A 15,787-nucleotide genomic window follows, 5' to 3' on the forward strand; every position below is an offset into this window, starting at 1 on the left:
ACATTGCCGTTTTTTGTTATTCATATTTTGACGAGAATCTAAGGCTATATTTACATTGTACATGCATGAGTTACTGATTATAGATTAGTTATTCTCTATTGGATAACTTTTCATGATTACAAAATATAAAACATGATATTCTATACTACACGATGTCTCTATAGTGCCACCTCTATGGACTGCTCTTTCTTTGAGACATGATCGGTAAGTATAAATGCAATTATTTGATTAGAGATATCTATACATAATTGTATAACTTTTTTATGGTACTTTTATTTTAGGATTTTGCCCAATGTTGATAGCTTTGTTGTGAAAACGAAGGCTTAGAGATGTATGGAATTAGTGTTTAAGATGAAGAGTGGGGAGTTTATTTATTTCGACGAGAGATGTAGAGCATGCTTTAAGGGTAGTACCTGATAGTTGGGTGTTCTTACATCTGCTACCTTTGGTATTCGATATGATTTTTATGTTGGAGCTCTTCTTAGACCGCCATCTACTCAGCCTTCTATTGTACGAGATAATCTAGGTTACCTTTTTCTATTATATTTTAGTTAATTTTACTGATCGTTGTATCTAGTGTCTAGGTCCTTTTCATTCATCGATAGTAGAAGAAGGTTACGAATCATCGTCATGCAACATTCAACGTATTGTAGGATAGAGAACTGCCCATTCTTCCAAGCAAAGAATTGAGTTTGCTGATTTGGGTATAGGGATTTGAAAAATTTATGACATATATATTCAACTTTTTTATATATGTTTACATTTTGCAATTTTGTATGTTACATTACTATGCTATCTGTTCTCATTGGTGAATTCAAGCAAGACGTGGGAGAGATTTTGTATACTACATTACTATGATATATATTCTTGCTGCAAATTCAAGTGAGATATAAGTGTAATTTTAGAACGTGTATATCTGATAATTTGCACATGAAAATTATATTACGTAGGCTTACTCCAAATTGTCTGTCAAACATGGCCTAAAATTTATGATTTATAGAATAGAATTTTGTCGTATCCAGGCTTTTGGAAATGTTTTTTGATAAACTGGATGTCAATTCTTCTTCAGGTGGATTGAACATGACATAGTTGGTTCTAGACATGCATTTTCCATTTATAACTATTTTGTGTGAGTTTCTTGAGGTGCATTGAACATGACATAGTTGGTTCTAGACATGCATTTTCCATTTATAACTATTATGTGTGAGTTTTGGTTTCCTTTACCCTTGAATTTGAGAAGGTGGTTCGAGATTAAAGCGAACCGGTGCTTTTCTTGAACCCTGGCCCACAGCAGTGCGTAGGCCACCTACTTGAGTCACGCTTGGGTTCGCACGCTCCCTTTCCACGTGGCCAAATGAGAGGGAGAAAAGGGGCTAGAGAGAAAGGATGATTTTTGGATTTTTAAAATTTGAAATGAAGGTATAATTTTTCACTAAGCTTGGGTCACGCTTGGGAAGGTATTTTTCATTGTATGGCCTGCCACCCAGCTTGTGTATATAATATTCTTGAGTATCCCTTTGAGTGAACCATCTCCATGTGAGTTTGATACTTGTTTTTTTTCACCTCATGGATATATGTTACATAGTAAAATAGGGGCATGCATAGGGTGTGTTCACACGGCCTCATCAATGTTCACTAAAACTGGCTACACCATCTACTGGCTCCACTATCTCTTGAAATTCACAGCTCCCAAACTGTTAAGTCGATGAGAGATTTTCCTCCATACATATTTTTAAAAATATATTAGCAAATTCCTATGCAATTATAGCTTGCATGCGATTTAAGTAATAGTACTGCAAGACGACAACGTTGCATGCAATAATGTGTTGGTTATTGTACATTTATATATCGCTGAAGGTAGGGTTGAAACACAAGCAGAAGAGAAGAGAAAAAAAGGGTTCAGTGGGATTCTTCAAAAAGATATGCTACAGAGGCGTGGGAGAGAGAGAGAGAGAGAGAGAGAGAGAGAGAGAGAGAGAGAGAGAGAGAGAGAGGCGACGGTTGGTTACAAAAGCATTATTCACATTATTCACATCAACCTTAATCGGACCGATTTAATAGTCTCCCTCTTCCACTCATTAATTAGTTGTTGATTTTCTTTTCTTACTCATTGTAGACCCCTATTGGACCAACATCATATGTGTGCTCGGAAGGTTCGGGTCCACACAATGGAAAAAAACTTGCAAACTATATACGAAATGGAATGACTCGGAAGGTTAAGTATTGACTATGCGACGAATAGGGCGTAAAAAAGCACCCTTATTTGGGGAAGCTTGGAGTGTATTCAAGAAGCCGTTAAATTTCAAAACATACAAACCCGCCAAAGCGTCACGCGCGAAAGCAGCATTTGAAATCTGTAACTTTAAAAAATGTCCAATAATTTGAACCCCTATAAATTAGAAAACCCACGCTCCCAAGTGCATCTCGGTACGCTCGTGTCAGAAGCCCTTTCATCGCCATAGCTCGCCTCGCCCTGCGAAGTAAGTCATTCGCTACTTCAACTCTCTTCCTTGTGCGTTTACGAGTTAACCCAGCAGTTAATTTTGGCTAATTAGTGGGGAATCCTGCCAATTGTTTTTGTTTTAGCTTCTATTTAATCGGAAACAGCTTCAATTTACTCAGGAATGCCTGCAGAGATGGAATTTAAGCTGTTCTTCTTCCATTAGGCGGAAGTTCTGCCAATTGTTTTCGTTTTAGCTTCTATTTAACCGGAAACAGCTTCAACTTAATCAGGAATGCCTGCGTAGATGGAATTTAAGCTGCTTTTCTCCCTTGTAACTACAGCTGCTTACTCGCCAGATTCTCCCTTCAATTACTGCTGCCAAGATGCCTTCCCTCATTGAGAAGCCAGAACCCCTCCTGGCAGAGAATCCACAGAGATTCTGCATGTTTCCCATCAAGTATCCGGCTGTGTGGGAAATGTACAAGAAAGCTGAGGCGAGCTTCTGGACAGGCAAGGGCCTCTGCTCTTGCCTTCTGCCTTTTGCCTTCTTTTACCTCTCTCCTGATCGGTGGTACGTTTTCTGCGCTTTGCAGCTGAAGAGGTTGATCTATCCAGCGACCAGCAGCACTGGGAAAACCTACGTGATGATGAGAAGCACTTCGTCAGCCATATCTTGGCCTTCTTTGCAGCCTCTGATGGCATTGTGCTGGAAAATCTAGCTGTCCGATTCATGAAGGAGATTCAAATTCCAGAGGTGAGCTTGGCGAACTAGGAATTCAGAACCGGGTTTTCTAAATGTAGAACCCGGTTTTGGATTTACTGTTGAATTAGCACGAATTCGGAATGGTGCCATTGTATATAAGGGGGCTTAATGCGTACTCGGGCCATTGTTTTAAATTACTTAGCCCAAAGGACAATAATTCTCTGAGACTCTAACCTCAATGAATTCTGATCTAAATTAATGAGATAAGAGAACTAGTGAAAGTTCTCATTTGATTTGATCACACTAGGGCATAAAGGAGGGTTTTAGATTTGTTAAATTTTTTTTAGAGTTTAGTAGAGGTCCTTACAGTTGTTTTTCGTTCTCTTTCTGATCCCAGGCCAGAGCTTTCTATGGATTTCAAATTGCCATTGAAAACATACACTCAGGTATCTACAAACAACATTGATCTGTCTAATGGAACTATTTTATGAATCTGTATTAAATCTGTGATTCCTTATGGCATTTCAGAAATGTATAGTCTGCTCTTGGAAACCTATATCAGAGACCAGGAAGAGAAAGCTAGGCTATTTAATGCCATTCAAACAGTGCCCTGTGTGACCAAGAAGGCAGATTGGGCTCTTCGTTGGATTGGCAGGTAGGCTATCAGCTAGATTGGCAAGTATTTATGCAATATCATTGAATGTTAATAATGCAAAGGGATGCCAGTTGAGCGCATTGCAGGACACAAAAGGTGTGATGGGTTGAATTAGAGAGAGTAAGGGCGATTTTAGGTGTTACATGTTGGCATGCATTAATTGCAGCTAATGCAGAGAAGGGTTATGTAGATGTTACCTTCAAAAAGGTTATTAGGCGTTACTGATTGGAGTGTGATGTTGGCAGCCAAAGCTGTTTTGCTGAGAGGCTTGTGGCCTTTGCCTGTGTGGAGGGCATTTTCTTCTCTGGCAGGTATTTATGGAAATCTCCTCAGTTTTTAGCTTAGCAAAGGATCTTGGGTTTTTGCACATGAAGTATGTGCAACACTGGTTTATTAATACCCTCTTATGTTTGTGAAGCTTTTGTGCCATTTTCTGGCTGAAGAAAAGGGGTCTGATGCCTGGATTGACATTCTCCAATGAGTTGATATCCAGAGATGAGGGACTTCACTGTGATTTTGCATGCCTTCTATACACGTAAGTGATTTGTGTGGATCCCATCCTTATTGAATGCACGTCTGTAATTTCTGCAGCAGATCAATATCTTGGTTGTAAAGAGAATAATTTAGGATGGGTCGTGAGCAGGTTGTTGGAGAATAAGCTTCCTGAGGCGAGGGTACGAGGGATCCTATGTGATGCTGTTGAGATTGAAAGACAGTTTGTTTGTGAGGCTCTGTCTTGTGATCTTGTGGGAATGAATTCCTCCCTGATGAGCCAATACATTGATTTTGTAGCAGATAGGCTCATGGTAAGGTGGTCTTTCCTTAACATGTCTTCTAAACCATTAAACAGCATACAATCAACCAGCAAATAAATACTTATGGAGCATCGGTCGAAATGCAGGCTGCTCTGGGCTACAGCAAAGTTTACAATGCCCAAAACCCATTCGATTGGATGGAGCTGATCTCTCTTCAGTAAGTTAGCAGCCCATTGTCTATTAGTAAGGATTATCAACATTGATATTGGTATAGTATGCTAAGATTTCTACTAACCTCGGCAGATTGATGTCATATTTGTGAATTTATGGATGGTATGCTAAGCTAATGCCAAAGTGGTCAATTTGCTCTGTTCTATTGCAGGGGTAAGACCAACTTCTTTGAGAAGAGGGTTGGTGAATACCAAAAGGCTTCTGTAATGGCAAATCTAGGGAGTTCTGAGGGGAATCATATATTTCGTCTCGATGAAGATTTCTAGATTGCTCTTTTGAGGCATGCTGGTGTAGGCTAAATGAGCTCCATGTACCATAGTTTGAACCTCAAAATTTATTGCTTTGGAAGATGCCATTCTCCCAAAATATATAAATCCAGTTCACTTGATTCCTGCGTTTTCATCAAGCTATTTGTATAGTGGAAAGATTGTAAATTAGATGAAGAAAAAGCTAACTTCATGAAATTTAATCAAGATTGGAAAATCAAGAGGTTTGAGGCCACAAGAAGACTCTTGAAAAGGAGTAAAATTCACAAAGTAACACCAAGCTTATAGCACAAGAGGTTACATGTTCAAGTCAAGAACTTATTTTAGCTTTGTAGGAGCATGTGGTGTTGTTGGGTCTTTTTGTATCTAGCTATAAATGCAACTATTGTTGATTCACTAGCTTGTTTGTGTTATGCTCCATGCCAAAAGGGGTGAATGGAGAGCCCTCAATGCTTAGGTGAAGGCCAGAAGAGGTGATTCTTTGTGATGGTTCTTTCATAGAGGTGAGGAAAGAAGTAACTATTGCCAAAAATCCATAATCTTATCATGAACTCATCATAGAGTTGCCAATACATTTTTGTCGAACATATCATTAAATCATTAAATAAATCTATTGGGTAGAAAGTTATCAACTTTTCAATGCCCAATCCTTCTAGCTAGTAATTACCTTAGTATTATTTATGTTTATAATTTCAATTGTGTCCACCACAAAATTGAGGGATGTAAAATTTAAGAGTAAGAAGAGGAGAATATAAGAGTGAGGGAACTATTCAAACCTTTCATATACCTAACCTACCATGAAGTTGTTACTCCATCTTTGCCTACCCTTCCATTGAATTGCAACTTCATGCTTCTTTAACTAGTTAAGCAAATACTCTCAATTAATTCTTTCCACTAATAGATTGTTTTATATGCAAAGGAAGAGGTTGGAAAATACTATCCAATATGTACATATTCTTGGTTTTTTTTTCCTAAGTTTTTGGGGCAATGGGTTTTATGTGGACCAAATTTTGGGTGACTTGGATCTAATTTCAAAACCTAGGACCAAAATTGGGGGAAGATTTCACTAATTAAGATAACTTGTCAAAAAATGTTTTTTCTTCCTTCTTTTGCTTGATTTTGTGAGGCACTAGTGATTTGTGAGGGTATGTCGATATGTGGAGGAGAGATCGGGGGGAGTATGGCTTGAACTTATCGTGCCATGGTAAAGTGGTATGATGAGGGATTAGGTACTTGGTGAAAAGACTTGGCCTAAACTTGTGTCCTTGAAATTCAAAACTTGGGTAGGGTTGAAAGAGCTTGGTTGAGAGATTAGCAAGCTTCAACATGCTTCTTTGCCTTTGCTTCATTGACTACCAACTATGGCAAATGATGTATTCTCATTGGGCATAGAGTCAGACACATTGGATAGTGGATACATTGCAAAGAGTCAGACACATTGGATAGTGGATGCATTGCAAAGGGCAAAGTATTATGCATTGGATGTAATTGGGGATACTAATTGGATGATCTTGGATGCTTATTGATACATTGTGAATGTGTTGTGATGGCAATCACAAGAGGAGTTGATGGGAACTTGCATACTTGCAACTTAAACTCTAAATTTAGTCATAGGGGTTTTTAGGTCTTGCCTAGGGATTTATACCCTCTTGTAGTGCTCCATACGTACTCTACATCAAACCTTAAAGATCTTGATTTTGATACCAATTTGGGGGGTCAAACTAGTGTTTACCAGAAATTACAAGATCTTAATTCAATCATAAATCTTAGATTGGGTCGTAAGGGTCTTTACATATTCTTTTAGTACTTTATTAGACCTTCTAATAAAGCCCTTACTCTTTGATTTCGTTTCATTTGTTAGGTCAAAGTGATAGTTGACTTTTTTTTGGACAAAAGTCAAAATAGAGTTGATTTTCACTTTGACTTTGGTTAAACCTTTGGGGAGATGATAGTACTTGCTAAGATAGTTCTAACAAGCTAAAGATCATCAAAATCGGGTTAGTTTTGATCATCTTATAGCAAACTTTCTATTTTTAGCAGTACTTCAAAAATCCTAAAATAGAGAGGTATAGCGTACATCCAAAGTGGAATTTGGGGTGCTATATGCTTTCTTCTTTCCATTATGGATGTGGCAAACTAAAGATCATTAAATTTGGAGTCTATTTGAGAAAAATAAGGCCTATTGGATGTTTTGGTAATTTTTGACCGTGTAGAGCAGAGTGCTAAACCCTAATTTAGGCAAGAGGGCTTAGGGCTGTTTTGAAAGCAATCATTGGGCTTCAATCCTTATCCCATAAGCTTCACGACAAGCTTTCAACCTTGTCAATCAGATTTCGAAATCACAAGTTGGATCAAATCTTGTACTGGGGGCATAGTTGACCAATTTTGGGTCTGGGACACTATTCGGGAGTCATGGGTGACTATTATAGTGAGGATGATGAAAGCTATTATTGGGATGAAGATGATTATAATATCGATGACAATATTTGCAATGGAAGTTATACCACAGATGAGGAAGATTGCATTGAAGAGGTTACTTCTAATGAGGAAAGAGATAATCATGAAGATTCAAAATGCATGAATAATGATCAATGTGATGAAGACTATGAGTACAATCTTTAAGGGCATATGGGAGGTATGGATTTTGATGCTTATGCCTACAAGAATTAATTTGGCTATGATTCTTCCTATGAGATCACTCATAGCAATGGTGATTGGATCCATGAAAGTGAATTTGAATCTCAATTCAATCAAGTTGGCTATGATTCTTCCAATGAGGTCACACATAGCCATGGTGATTGAATCTCAATTCAATCAAGTTGGCTATGATTCTTCCAATGAGGTCACACATAGCCATGGTGATTTGGATCCATGAAAGTGAAGTTGAATCTCAATTCAATCAAGGTGGCTATGATTATTTTTATGAGGTCACTCATAGAAATGGTGATTGGAACTAAGAAAGTGGAGTTGAAAATGCCCTTGAGAGTGACCTTGTGGACAGATTTGATGAGAGTGATGAAGAAGGGAACATTGAGAGTTTTGATGCAACACAAGCAAGAGCCAATGGCTTTGATGCTATGCAAATAAGAGGCATTGGTTTGGATGCAATGCAAGCAAATAACAATAATGCCTTTGTTAAGAATCAAAATACTAGAGTTGAGCCTTCCAAAGTTGTCATTATGTCAAGATTGGACTCGGTTTTTGATGATATAATGAAGTCCCTTGAAAGCTTTAGACATAGTTAAGGCGAGTTTTTCAAATAATGGAAGAATCAACTACATTCTTTACCTTGTCCTCTCAAAGAGTCATATGGTCAAATGCCTTCTTCTTCACAAGACATGGATGGAGGAGAGCAATGTGTTAAGTTCTATGGTAGAGCCATATGTCAGGCTTTTTCTGTAAATGGGTTTTGAGTCAGTGTACATATGGTGTGTGTGGTGTGTGAATAAATTTGCCCTGAATGCCCTGGCAAGTGTACAGGCCGAGTGGTTTGGCAAAAAGTTGGTTTATGCACGTGTTTTTTTGGGAGAAAATGCTGGTAATCTGGAGTTTTATGGCAATTGTGTGATGTGTGGGTGGTTGCTAAATATAGGGCACCGACTGGAAATTAATGGCTTGGTAAGTCAATGATGCTGATCATGAGGCCGTGCGCAGCTCTTGTCCGTTTTGGAAGGTAGTGATGCTGCACATGAATTTGAAAAGCAAGGTAATAGTAATGGTGGGTGGCCATTACTTTGTGGCTTGGAGACTTTAAAAAAAAACCAAAGAGAGAAGTGAGTCGAGGAGAGAAGTCAGAGAGTCGCCAGAGGGAAGCGAAGGTGTGAGTCGCCAGAGGGAAGGTGTGTTGAGAAACCACAAGAGGGAGACGGGTGCTGCAGAAAAAGGAAGCCAGAGAGAGAAAAATGAGTGGGGGCGTCGCCTTGCTGAAAGAGGGGAGAGCCTTGTGCGTGTGAAGAGTCGGCGCTTGCTGCAGAGAGAGCTGGAGGCTACTGGGTTGCTCTACTCCAAAGACTTGCTGCAGGCATAAAGAAGGAGAACTGCTTTTGAGTGAGTTTGCGCAGCTAGTTGGGTGGATGCCTTGTTGAAGGCAAACTGGTTTTGTAGAGAAGCCTCTTGAGCTGTACAACTATAGGTAGTAGTGTGTGTATAAGCAAGCATGGTGGGTGCATGCTTCAATGTTTTTAGTATGTGAAGAGAAGGATCTCCATGTTCTCTTGTGTTTTCTATGAAAGCTCTGGATAAGCTTTGAAAACTTGTATGGTCTTGTGAGAACCTTGCCTTGTGTATATGAAAGGAATGAAGAGAGTGAATCAGTTGTGGGCTTTTGTTTGTGATGAGAAGCGTATGGGTGGTTTGGGAGGGGTGAAGAGAAAGTTTGAAACGTGTGGTGTTGGGAATTGTGTGCCTTGTTGTCTATGGTTTTAGGCTGCAGGAGAGGATGCATTGAGCAGTGGAGCTCCGACCTCGATGACCTGGCCATTGCCATAGGGTAAGGGTGAGTAAGAGTTCTGAAAAAGTGTCCAGCCATAGCTGGTGGTGCCCCCGTTTTGTGTGTTTTGTATGTTCCGAGCTGGGTGGGAGAAACGCTATAGAGGTATTCCCATTTTATTTTTTCCCTCCACAGTCTTTGGTGCCCCCACTGAGGAGTAGCTCTTCCCAGACATTGTTTCACTGAGGATTGCACTGTTATTTCCTTCTGTTATCAGGGTCTGTGCCCTAGGTGTAGAGAGTTTCAGAAAAAGTGTTTTCTTGGGATCTGAGGTGAACTTTGGGGGTTAAGATGATGGCTTGTCCAGAGTTTTATGGTAGCCCTAATGAGGATGTGGCAGACTTCTTGGAAAGGATGGAGGTTGCATGCATAAGCAACCATATTAATGAGTCGGTACAGGTGTTGCGGCTACTGAGCATCTGTTTGAAAGGGGATGCAAGAACCTGGTTCAGGGCTTATGAGGAGTCATTGAGGGTTGCTGTTCCACATCTAGATATGACTGAAAATGGATTAAAGACAGCACTCAGTAGCAGGTTCAAGAAGGTGGAAGACCCCGACAAGGTTTGGCATGAGGTGCAAGCTCTGACACAAGGTGAGTTTGAATCATTAGATGATTATATGAAGAAATTTTCTTTGCTTTGGGAAACTGTATGCAGGGCTTTAGGGGAAGACTAGGTGCCGCCTGATATGATGAAGAAGAATAAGTTTGTAGCCGGGCTTAAGAGGAGCATTCGCTGGAAAGTGGAATTGAAGAAGCCCAGGTCTTTTGAGGATGCGGTAGAAATTGCTAAGTCAAAAGATTGGAAGCTGCAACGAATGAATCAGCTGGGGATGATTCCAGTCATAGCACAGCCGGAGATTCGTAGAGTGGAGGCTACACCCATGAGTGTAGTGATCGAGAGGATGAAGCCCACTGAAGCCCAAGCTATGCAGATGGTACCTCAAGCTAGTCAAGGAGTACCTATGTTTCCGGCAGGCTCTGATGAAGGATTGCGGCAGGATATGAAACAGATGGTTGATCTTATGAAGAATTTGAGCTTAAATTTAATGGGAAGTATAGGTGGTGGACATGGTAGAGGCCGAGGCAACAATCATGAGGAAGGAGATGGACAAGCAGGGTATGGACGTGGTCGCGGTAGGGGCCGTCGTTTCATTCCTACATGCTGGAACTGTGGTGAACTTGGTCATCTGAGTACAGATTGTGATAAGCCTCAGCGTATGGGTGGTGATATGTACCCACTACCTTCACAGTTACCTGATAGGTCAAAAGATTATGGTATTGATATCAGGGATCAAGCAGGCCCCAGTGGAATCACAGCTGAGGAGAAGGGGAAGGCAAAGGTCATGAATGTTGTTACACTGGAGAATGTTCAGATGAGAGAAGAAGGGGATGTGATGCCTGTTGGCAAGCGCACAACAGATGAAAGAGAAGGAAAAGGGGTGGCTGGACCCACAGCCGTAAGAAGGGGAAGCAGCAGGAAGGAGAAGATGTGAAGGCCAAAAGGAAACGGAAGCCTCGTCGAAGGTTCCAGGTGTCAGACTTCCCACTGGGGGATGGGCAAACCAGCTATGACTTGAAATCTGATTTGGTGAACAGGAAGGCAAACATCACCTTTGGGCAGTTGGTGGAGATGGTGCCAAAATTGAGAAGACAATGGAAGAGGCTGGTGAATCCAATGGAAAAGGAATCAGAGAAGAGGTCAGTCAAAGTACTATCTTTGGAGGAGCTTCCAGATATTTGCCCTATTGTGGAGGTGTGGAGTAAAGGTAGGAGCCTTGGTCAGGCCTATATAGATGGAGGGGCTCAAATCTGTGTGATTACCCAATCATGTGTGGAGCAGTCAGGCTTGAGGGTGTCTGGGGTTTCTGGGTTTCGAATCAGGATGGCTAATCATCAAAAGGTAAAATGTCTTGGTATGATAAAGGAATTGGAAATTGAAGCTTTTAATGTCAGAGCTACTGTTGATTTTCATGTGATGCCTGCGGGTCTTGGTGCTTTTCCAATTATTCTTGGACGACCCTGGTTGCGAGTGGTGGGTGCAGTACAAGACTGGAGGTATGGGACCATTTCTTTGCATAATAAGCAGGGTAATAAAAAATCTTTTGAGATGCATAGTAGGAGATCTTTAAATGATGAGTGGGAGAGGCCACAGGATTCAAGTGACGAGGAAACTACCACCACCACTTCTGAATCAGAGACGGATTCATCGACTACTGCTTCTAGTGGAGAAGGGGCAGATGTGGCTTTTCTTTTATCAGAGCAACAAAGTAATGAAAATAAAGAAGTGCATGAAGTGAGTGCTGAGGGAGAAGATACTATGGGATCATATGAAGTGATCGAGGAATTACTGCAGCCAAAGATAGAAGTGAAGAAGAAGCAGGAGCTGATTGAAGGAATGCTGAGTCCGGATCTCTCGAGTGGAGAAAAGGTTAGATATGTTAATATGCTGTCTCATTTTCCAGAATTGTTCATCACTTCTTATAGAGAGATTCGAGGATTTAAAGGGCCAGACTTGAGGATTGAATTGAAGGAGGGTGTAAAAACAGTTAGACAGAAGCTTCGCAGGATGGGACGAGAACAAATGCAGGCTCTGAGAGAGGAAGTTGACAAGCTGTTGAGCGCAGGTTTCATTACACCAGTGGATACAGCTGAGTGGGTAAGTCCTACGGTGGTGAGTCCAAAAAAAGATGGCAAGTGGCGTATATGTGTGGATTTCAAGCCTTTGCATGCTGCTACTAAGAAGGATTCTTACCCTCTACCTTTTTTGGATGAGATCTTGGATACTGTAGCTGGATATGAAAGGTATAGTGTTTGTGATGGGTATTCAGGTTATTTCCAGTTGAAAATTGCAGAAGAAGATCAGCGCAAGACAACCTTCATTACACCGTGGGGGTGTTTCTGCTATAAAGTTCTTCCTTTTGGATTGATGAATGGACCAGCCTACTACCAAAGAAGGGCAAATTGAGTATTATCTCCTTTTTTGAATAAGTTTGTGAAGGATTTTATTGATGATTTTTGTATATATAGCTCCAGGCAAGAGCATTGTGATAAGCTGGCTACAGTTTTTCAGTGTTATGATGAGTGTGGTGGTTGGTCAATTAAATCCAAAAAAGTGTTTTTTAGCTCAACCGAGGGTGAAGCTTTTGGGCCATGTTATTTCAGAGAATGGTATTGATCCAGATCCTGATAAAGTCAAGTCTCTTCTTCTTCTTCCTACACCAAAGAATACAAGGCAACTGACTACCTTTGTGCAAAAGGTGAAGTATATGGCTCGATTCATTTCTCTATCTTCACAGTTGTTATATCCTTTGCAGCAAGCAGCAAAGCATGATCCTTTGTATTGGACGGAGGAGTATGAAGCGGCTTTCCAGAAAGTGAAAGAGGTGTTGGGAGCTATTCCTACAATGCAGGCACCTAATTGGGAACAGGTATTTTATGTCAATCTTTCAGTAGGTGAGGATGCAATTGGAGCCATGCTATTACAGAAGGGGAAAGAATCACATTATATGCAACCAGTCTACTGTGCTAGCAGAATAAAACTTGCCAGAGAAAGGTTGCTATCAGAGGTGGAACTTGTTATGGTTTGTGTACTATATGCATGTAGGCGGTTCCGCCACTACTTGTTGCCTCGCCCCTTTGTGTTTTTGACGAGTTATACTTTTTTGCCTCAGTTGATAAATGGCACAAATTTATCTAAGGCTATGATGAAGTGGGTAATTGAGTTGCAGGAATTTACCTTCTCATTCCTGGTGGAAGAGAGTACCAGGGCTACCTTAGCTGATCTACTGACATATAAGGAGAGTCCTCTTCTTATAAAGGAAGAGACCATCAAGAAGCCAGTTGAGGATGCGGTTGAGTTGATGAATGCATACTTATTATATTTTGATGGTTCTTACAGGAAAAGCCATGATGCAGCCTCAGGGGGTTTGGTGCTTTATGATCCACAGGGTTGCCTTGTTTTTAAGAAGGGTGTTAAGGTGGATGCACATAGCAACAATGAAGCGGAGTATCTGACTCTGGAAGCTGGATTGCAAATATGCTTGAAACATGGTGTACACAGGATTCGTATTCGAGGAGGTGCATTGCTGGTGGTAAAACAGGTATTGGGAGTTTGGAAGTCAAAGAATATGTTACTCAAGGAAATGTGTTTCAAGATTAAGGGTCTGCTGAAGGAATTTGAAGCTTGGAGTCTAAAGCATGTGGATCGAGGCCATAATGAGGAGGCTCATGAAGCAGCCCAGGGAATGATTGGTGAAGTTTTTGTTCTTAAAGCTCATGCATCCTTTTATTGTGGCAGGGAGAATTTACAGGATGTGGAAAAGTTTTTGTTAACCGGGATGATTCCCAATGGTGTTGACAGATCAAAAAAATATGGTTTCATCAGGAAAGCTACAAGGTATGTGATGATTGGTGATGCTTTGTATTTGAAGGGAATTGATTTGATAATGCGAAGGGTACCTTGGAAGGAAGAAATCTACAAAATTCTTAAGGAAAATCATGAAGGAGCATGCGGTGGACATTTTGCCTCAAAGATTACCTTGCATAAGGTATTGCAGGTTATGTATGGCCGAGTATACATAAGGATGTTAATCATTGGTGTAGGTCATGCAAACAATGCCAAGCTCACAGTAAACGGATATTAAAGCCTGAGATGAGGAAGACAATTCTTGCTTATGATGTTTTTGAAAAATGGGGAATTGATGCTGTGGGACCATTGCCTATTACCAGCCGAGGGAAGTGTTACATCTTGACTGCAGTTGATTACCTTTCTAGATGGGCGGAAGCAAAGGCAGTGAAACAAATTACTGCTAAGGAGGTAGCAAAATTTATATATCAAGACATTTGTTGTAAATTTGGTGTGCCATTGGAGTTGCTTTCTGATCAGGGTCCAGGTTTCAGAGCAGAGCTTATGGATTATTTGTGTACAAAAATGAAGATCAGTCGCAGTTTTACCACACCTTACTATCCACAGTGTAATGGCCTGAATGAGCGTTTCAATGGTGAGTTGATCAAGATTTTATCTAAGGTGACAGAGCAACAAGGCAAGAATTGGGATCTGGAGTTGCCTGCTGCCTTATGGGCATACAGGACAGCAGTTAAAACTGGTACGGGTTTCACTCCATTTTATCTTGTTTTTGGAAAGGAAGCCTTATTGCCTATTGAGATGGAGATACCAGCTGTTAAAATGTTGGAAAAGCTTTTGGAAGAACCTAAAGATACCCTTAAAGAACGACTGTTATATTTACAAGAAGCACAGCTGAACAGAGATAATGCTTTGAAGCATTATGAGGATATGCAGGCAAGGACGCTGGAGAAATTCAACAAGAAGATTAAAAGCAAAGGAATTATGAAGGATGATCTGGTATTACGTTATAATAGTAGACTGGATAATGCCTTTCATAAAAAGTTTCAAATTAAGTGGGAAGGACCTTTCTTAGTGATGCAAGGATTTGCAAATGGCACTTATCAATTGGCAGACTTAGATGGGACTTTACATGCTTCCAGGGTAAATGGATACAGGCTGAAGAAGTATCATGCACGTCTGATGGTAATTGTGCAGGATGCAGTGTCTGAAGATGTGATTCCAGATGAGGGGCAGTTTTTGGATATGGATTTAGGTCTTGAAATGCTTTTTGCTGCTGATCATGAATGATTCAGCAGGCTGGGGGTTGGGCAAAGTATGTCAGGCTTTTTCTGTAAATGGGTTTTGAGTCAGTGTACATATGGTGTGTGTGGTGTGTGAATAAATTTGCCCTGAATGCCCTGGCAAGTGTACAGGCCGAGTGGTTTGGCAGAAAGTTGGTTTATGCACGTGTTTTTTTGGGAGAAAATGCTGGTAATCTGGAGTTTTATGGCAATTGTGTGATGTGTGGGTGGTTGCTAAATATAGGGCACCGACTGGAAATTAATGGCTTGGTAAGTCAATGATGCTGATCATGAGGCCGTGCGCAGCTCTTGTCCGTTTTGGAAGGTAGTGATGCTGCACATGAATTTGAAAAGCAAGGTAATAGTAATGGTGGGTGGCCATTACTTTGTGGCTTGGAGACTTTAAAAAAAAAATAAAAATAAAGTATAATCCACATGGCCAATTTGTAAAAGGCCACATGGAATAGCAAGGTGGCGGCTAGCATGAAGTTCTCGAAGGAGGTTGCCAGCGAGTCACCAGAGAGAAGTGACCAGAAGGAAGCGGAAGGTGCAAGGAAGAGAGTAGCCGAAGAGTCGCCAGAGGGAAGCGAAGGTGTGA

At 40.7% G+C, this 15,787-nt stretch overlaps 1 protein-coding gene across 1 annotated transcript; it reads left to right on the forward strand.

The window, feature by feature from the left end:
* Nucleotides 1-2,366: 2,366 nt before the first annotated feature.
* On the forward strand, nt 2,367-5,179 carry LOC147627909 (ribonucleoside-diphosphate reductase small chain-like). The gene is made up of 10 exons (XM_086815174.1): nt 2,367-2,480; nt 2,785-2,953; nt 3,037-3,197; nt 3,544-3,592; nt 3,675-3,801; nt 4,047-4,112; nt 4,220-4,336; nt 4,445-4,607; nt 4,703-4,773; nt 4,939-5,179. The coding sequence occupies exons 2-10, from the start codon at nt 2,827-2,829 to the stop codon at nt 5,051-5,053; spliced, it is 996 nt and encodes a 331-aa protein (XP_086671300.1). The 5' UTR covers nt 2,367-2,480; nt 2,785-2,826; the 3' UTR covers nt 5,054-5,179.
* Nucleotides 5,180-15,787: the final 10,608 nt, after the last annotated feature.

The sequence above is a fragment of the Cibotium barometz genome, chromosome 20 (genome assembly GCF_041138505.1).
Source record: "Cibotium barometz isolate CiBa-2024 chromosome 20, ASM4113850v1, whole genome shotgun sequence".
Taxonomy (NCBI): Eukaryota; Viridiplantae; Streptophyta; class Polypodiopsida; order Cyatheales; family Cibotiaceae; genus Cibotium; species Cibotium barometz.

Coding starts and splice junctions, on each gene's coding strand:
- LOC147627909 (XM_086815174.1), top strand. CDS start 2,827: ATGCCTTCCCTCATTGAGAAGCCAGAACCCCTCCTGGCAGAGAATCCA. Junction 3,198..3,543: donor AGGAGATTCAAATTCCAGAG/GTGAGCTTGGCG, acceptor TTCTGATCCCAG/GCCAGAGCTTTCTATGGATT. Junction 4,774..4,938: donor ATGGAGCTGATCTCTCTTCA/GTAAGTTAGCAG, acceptor GTTCTATTGCAG/GGGTAAGACCAACTTCTTTG.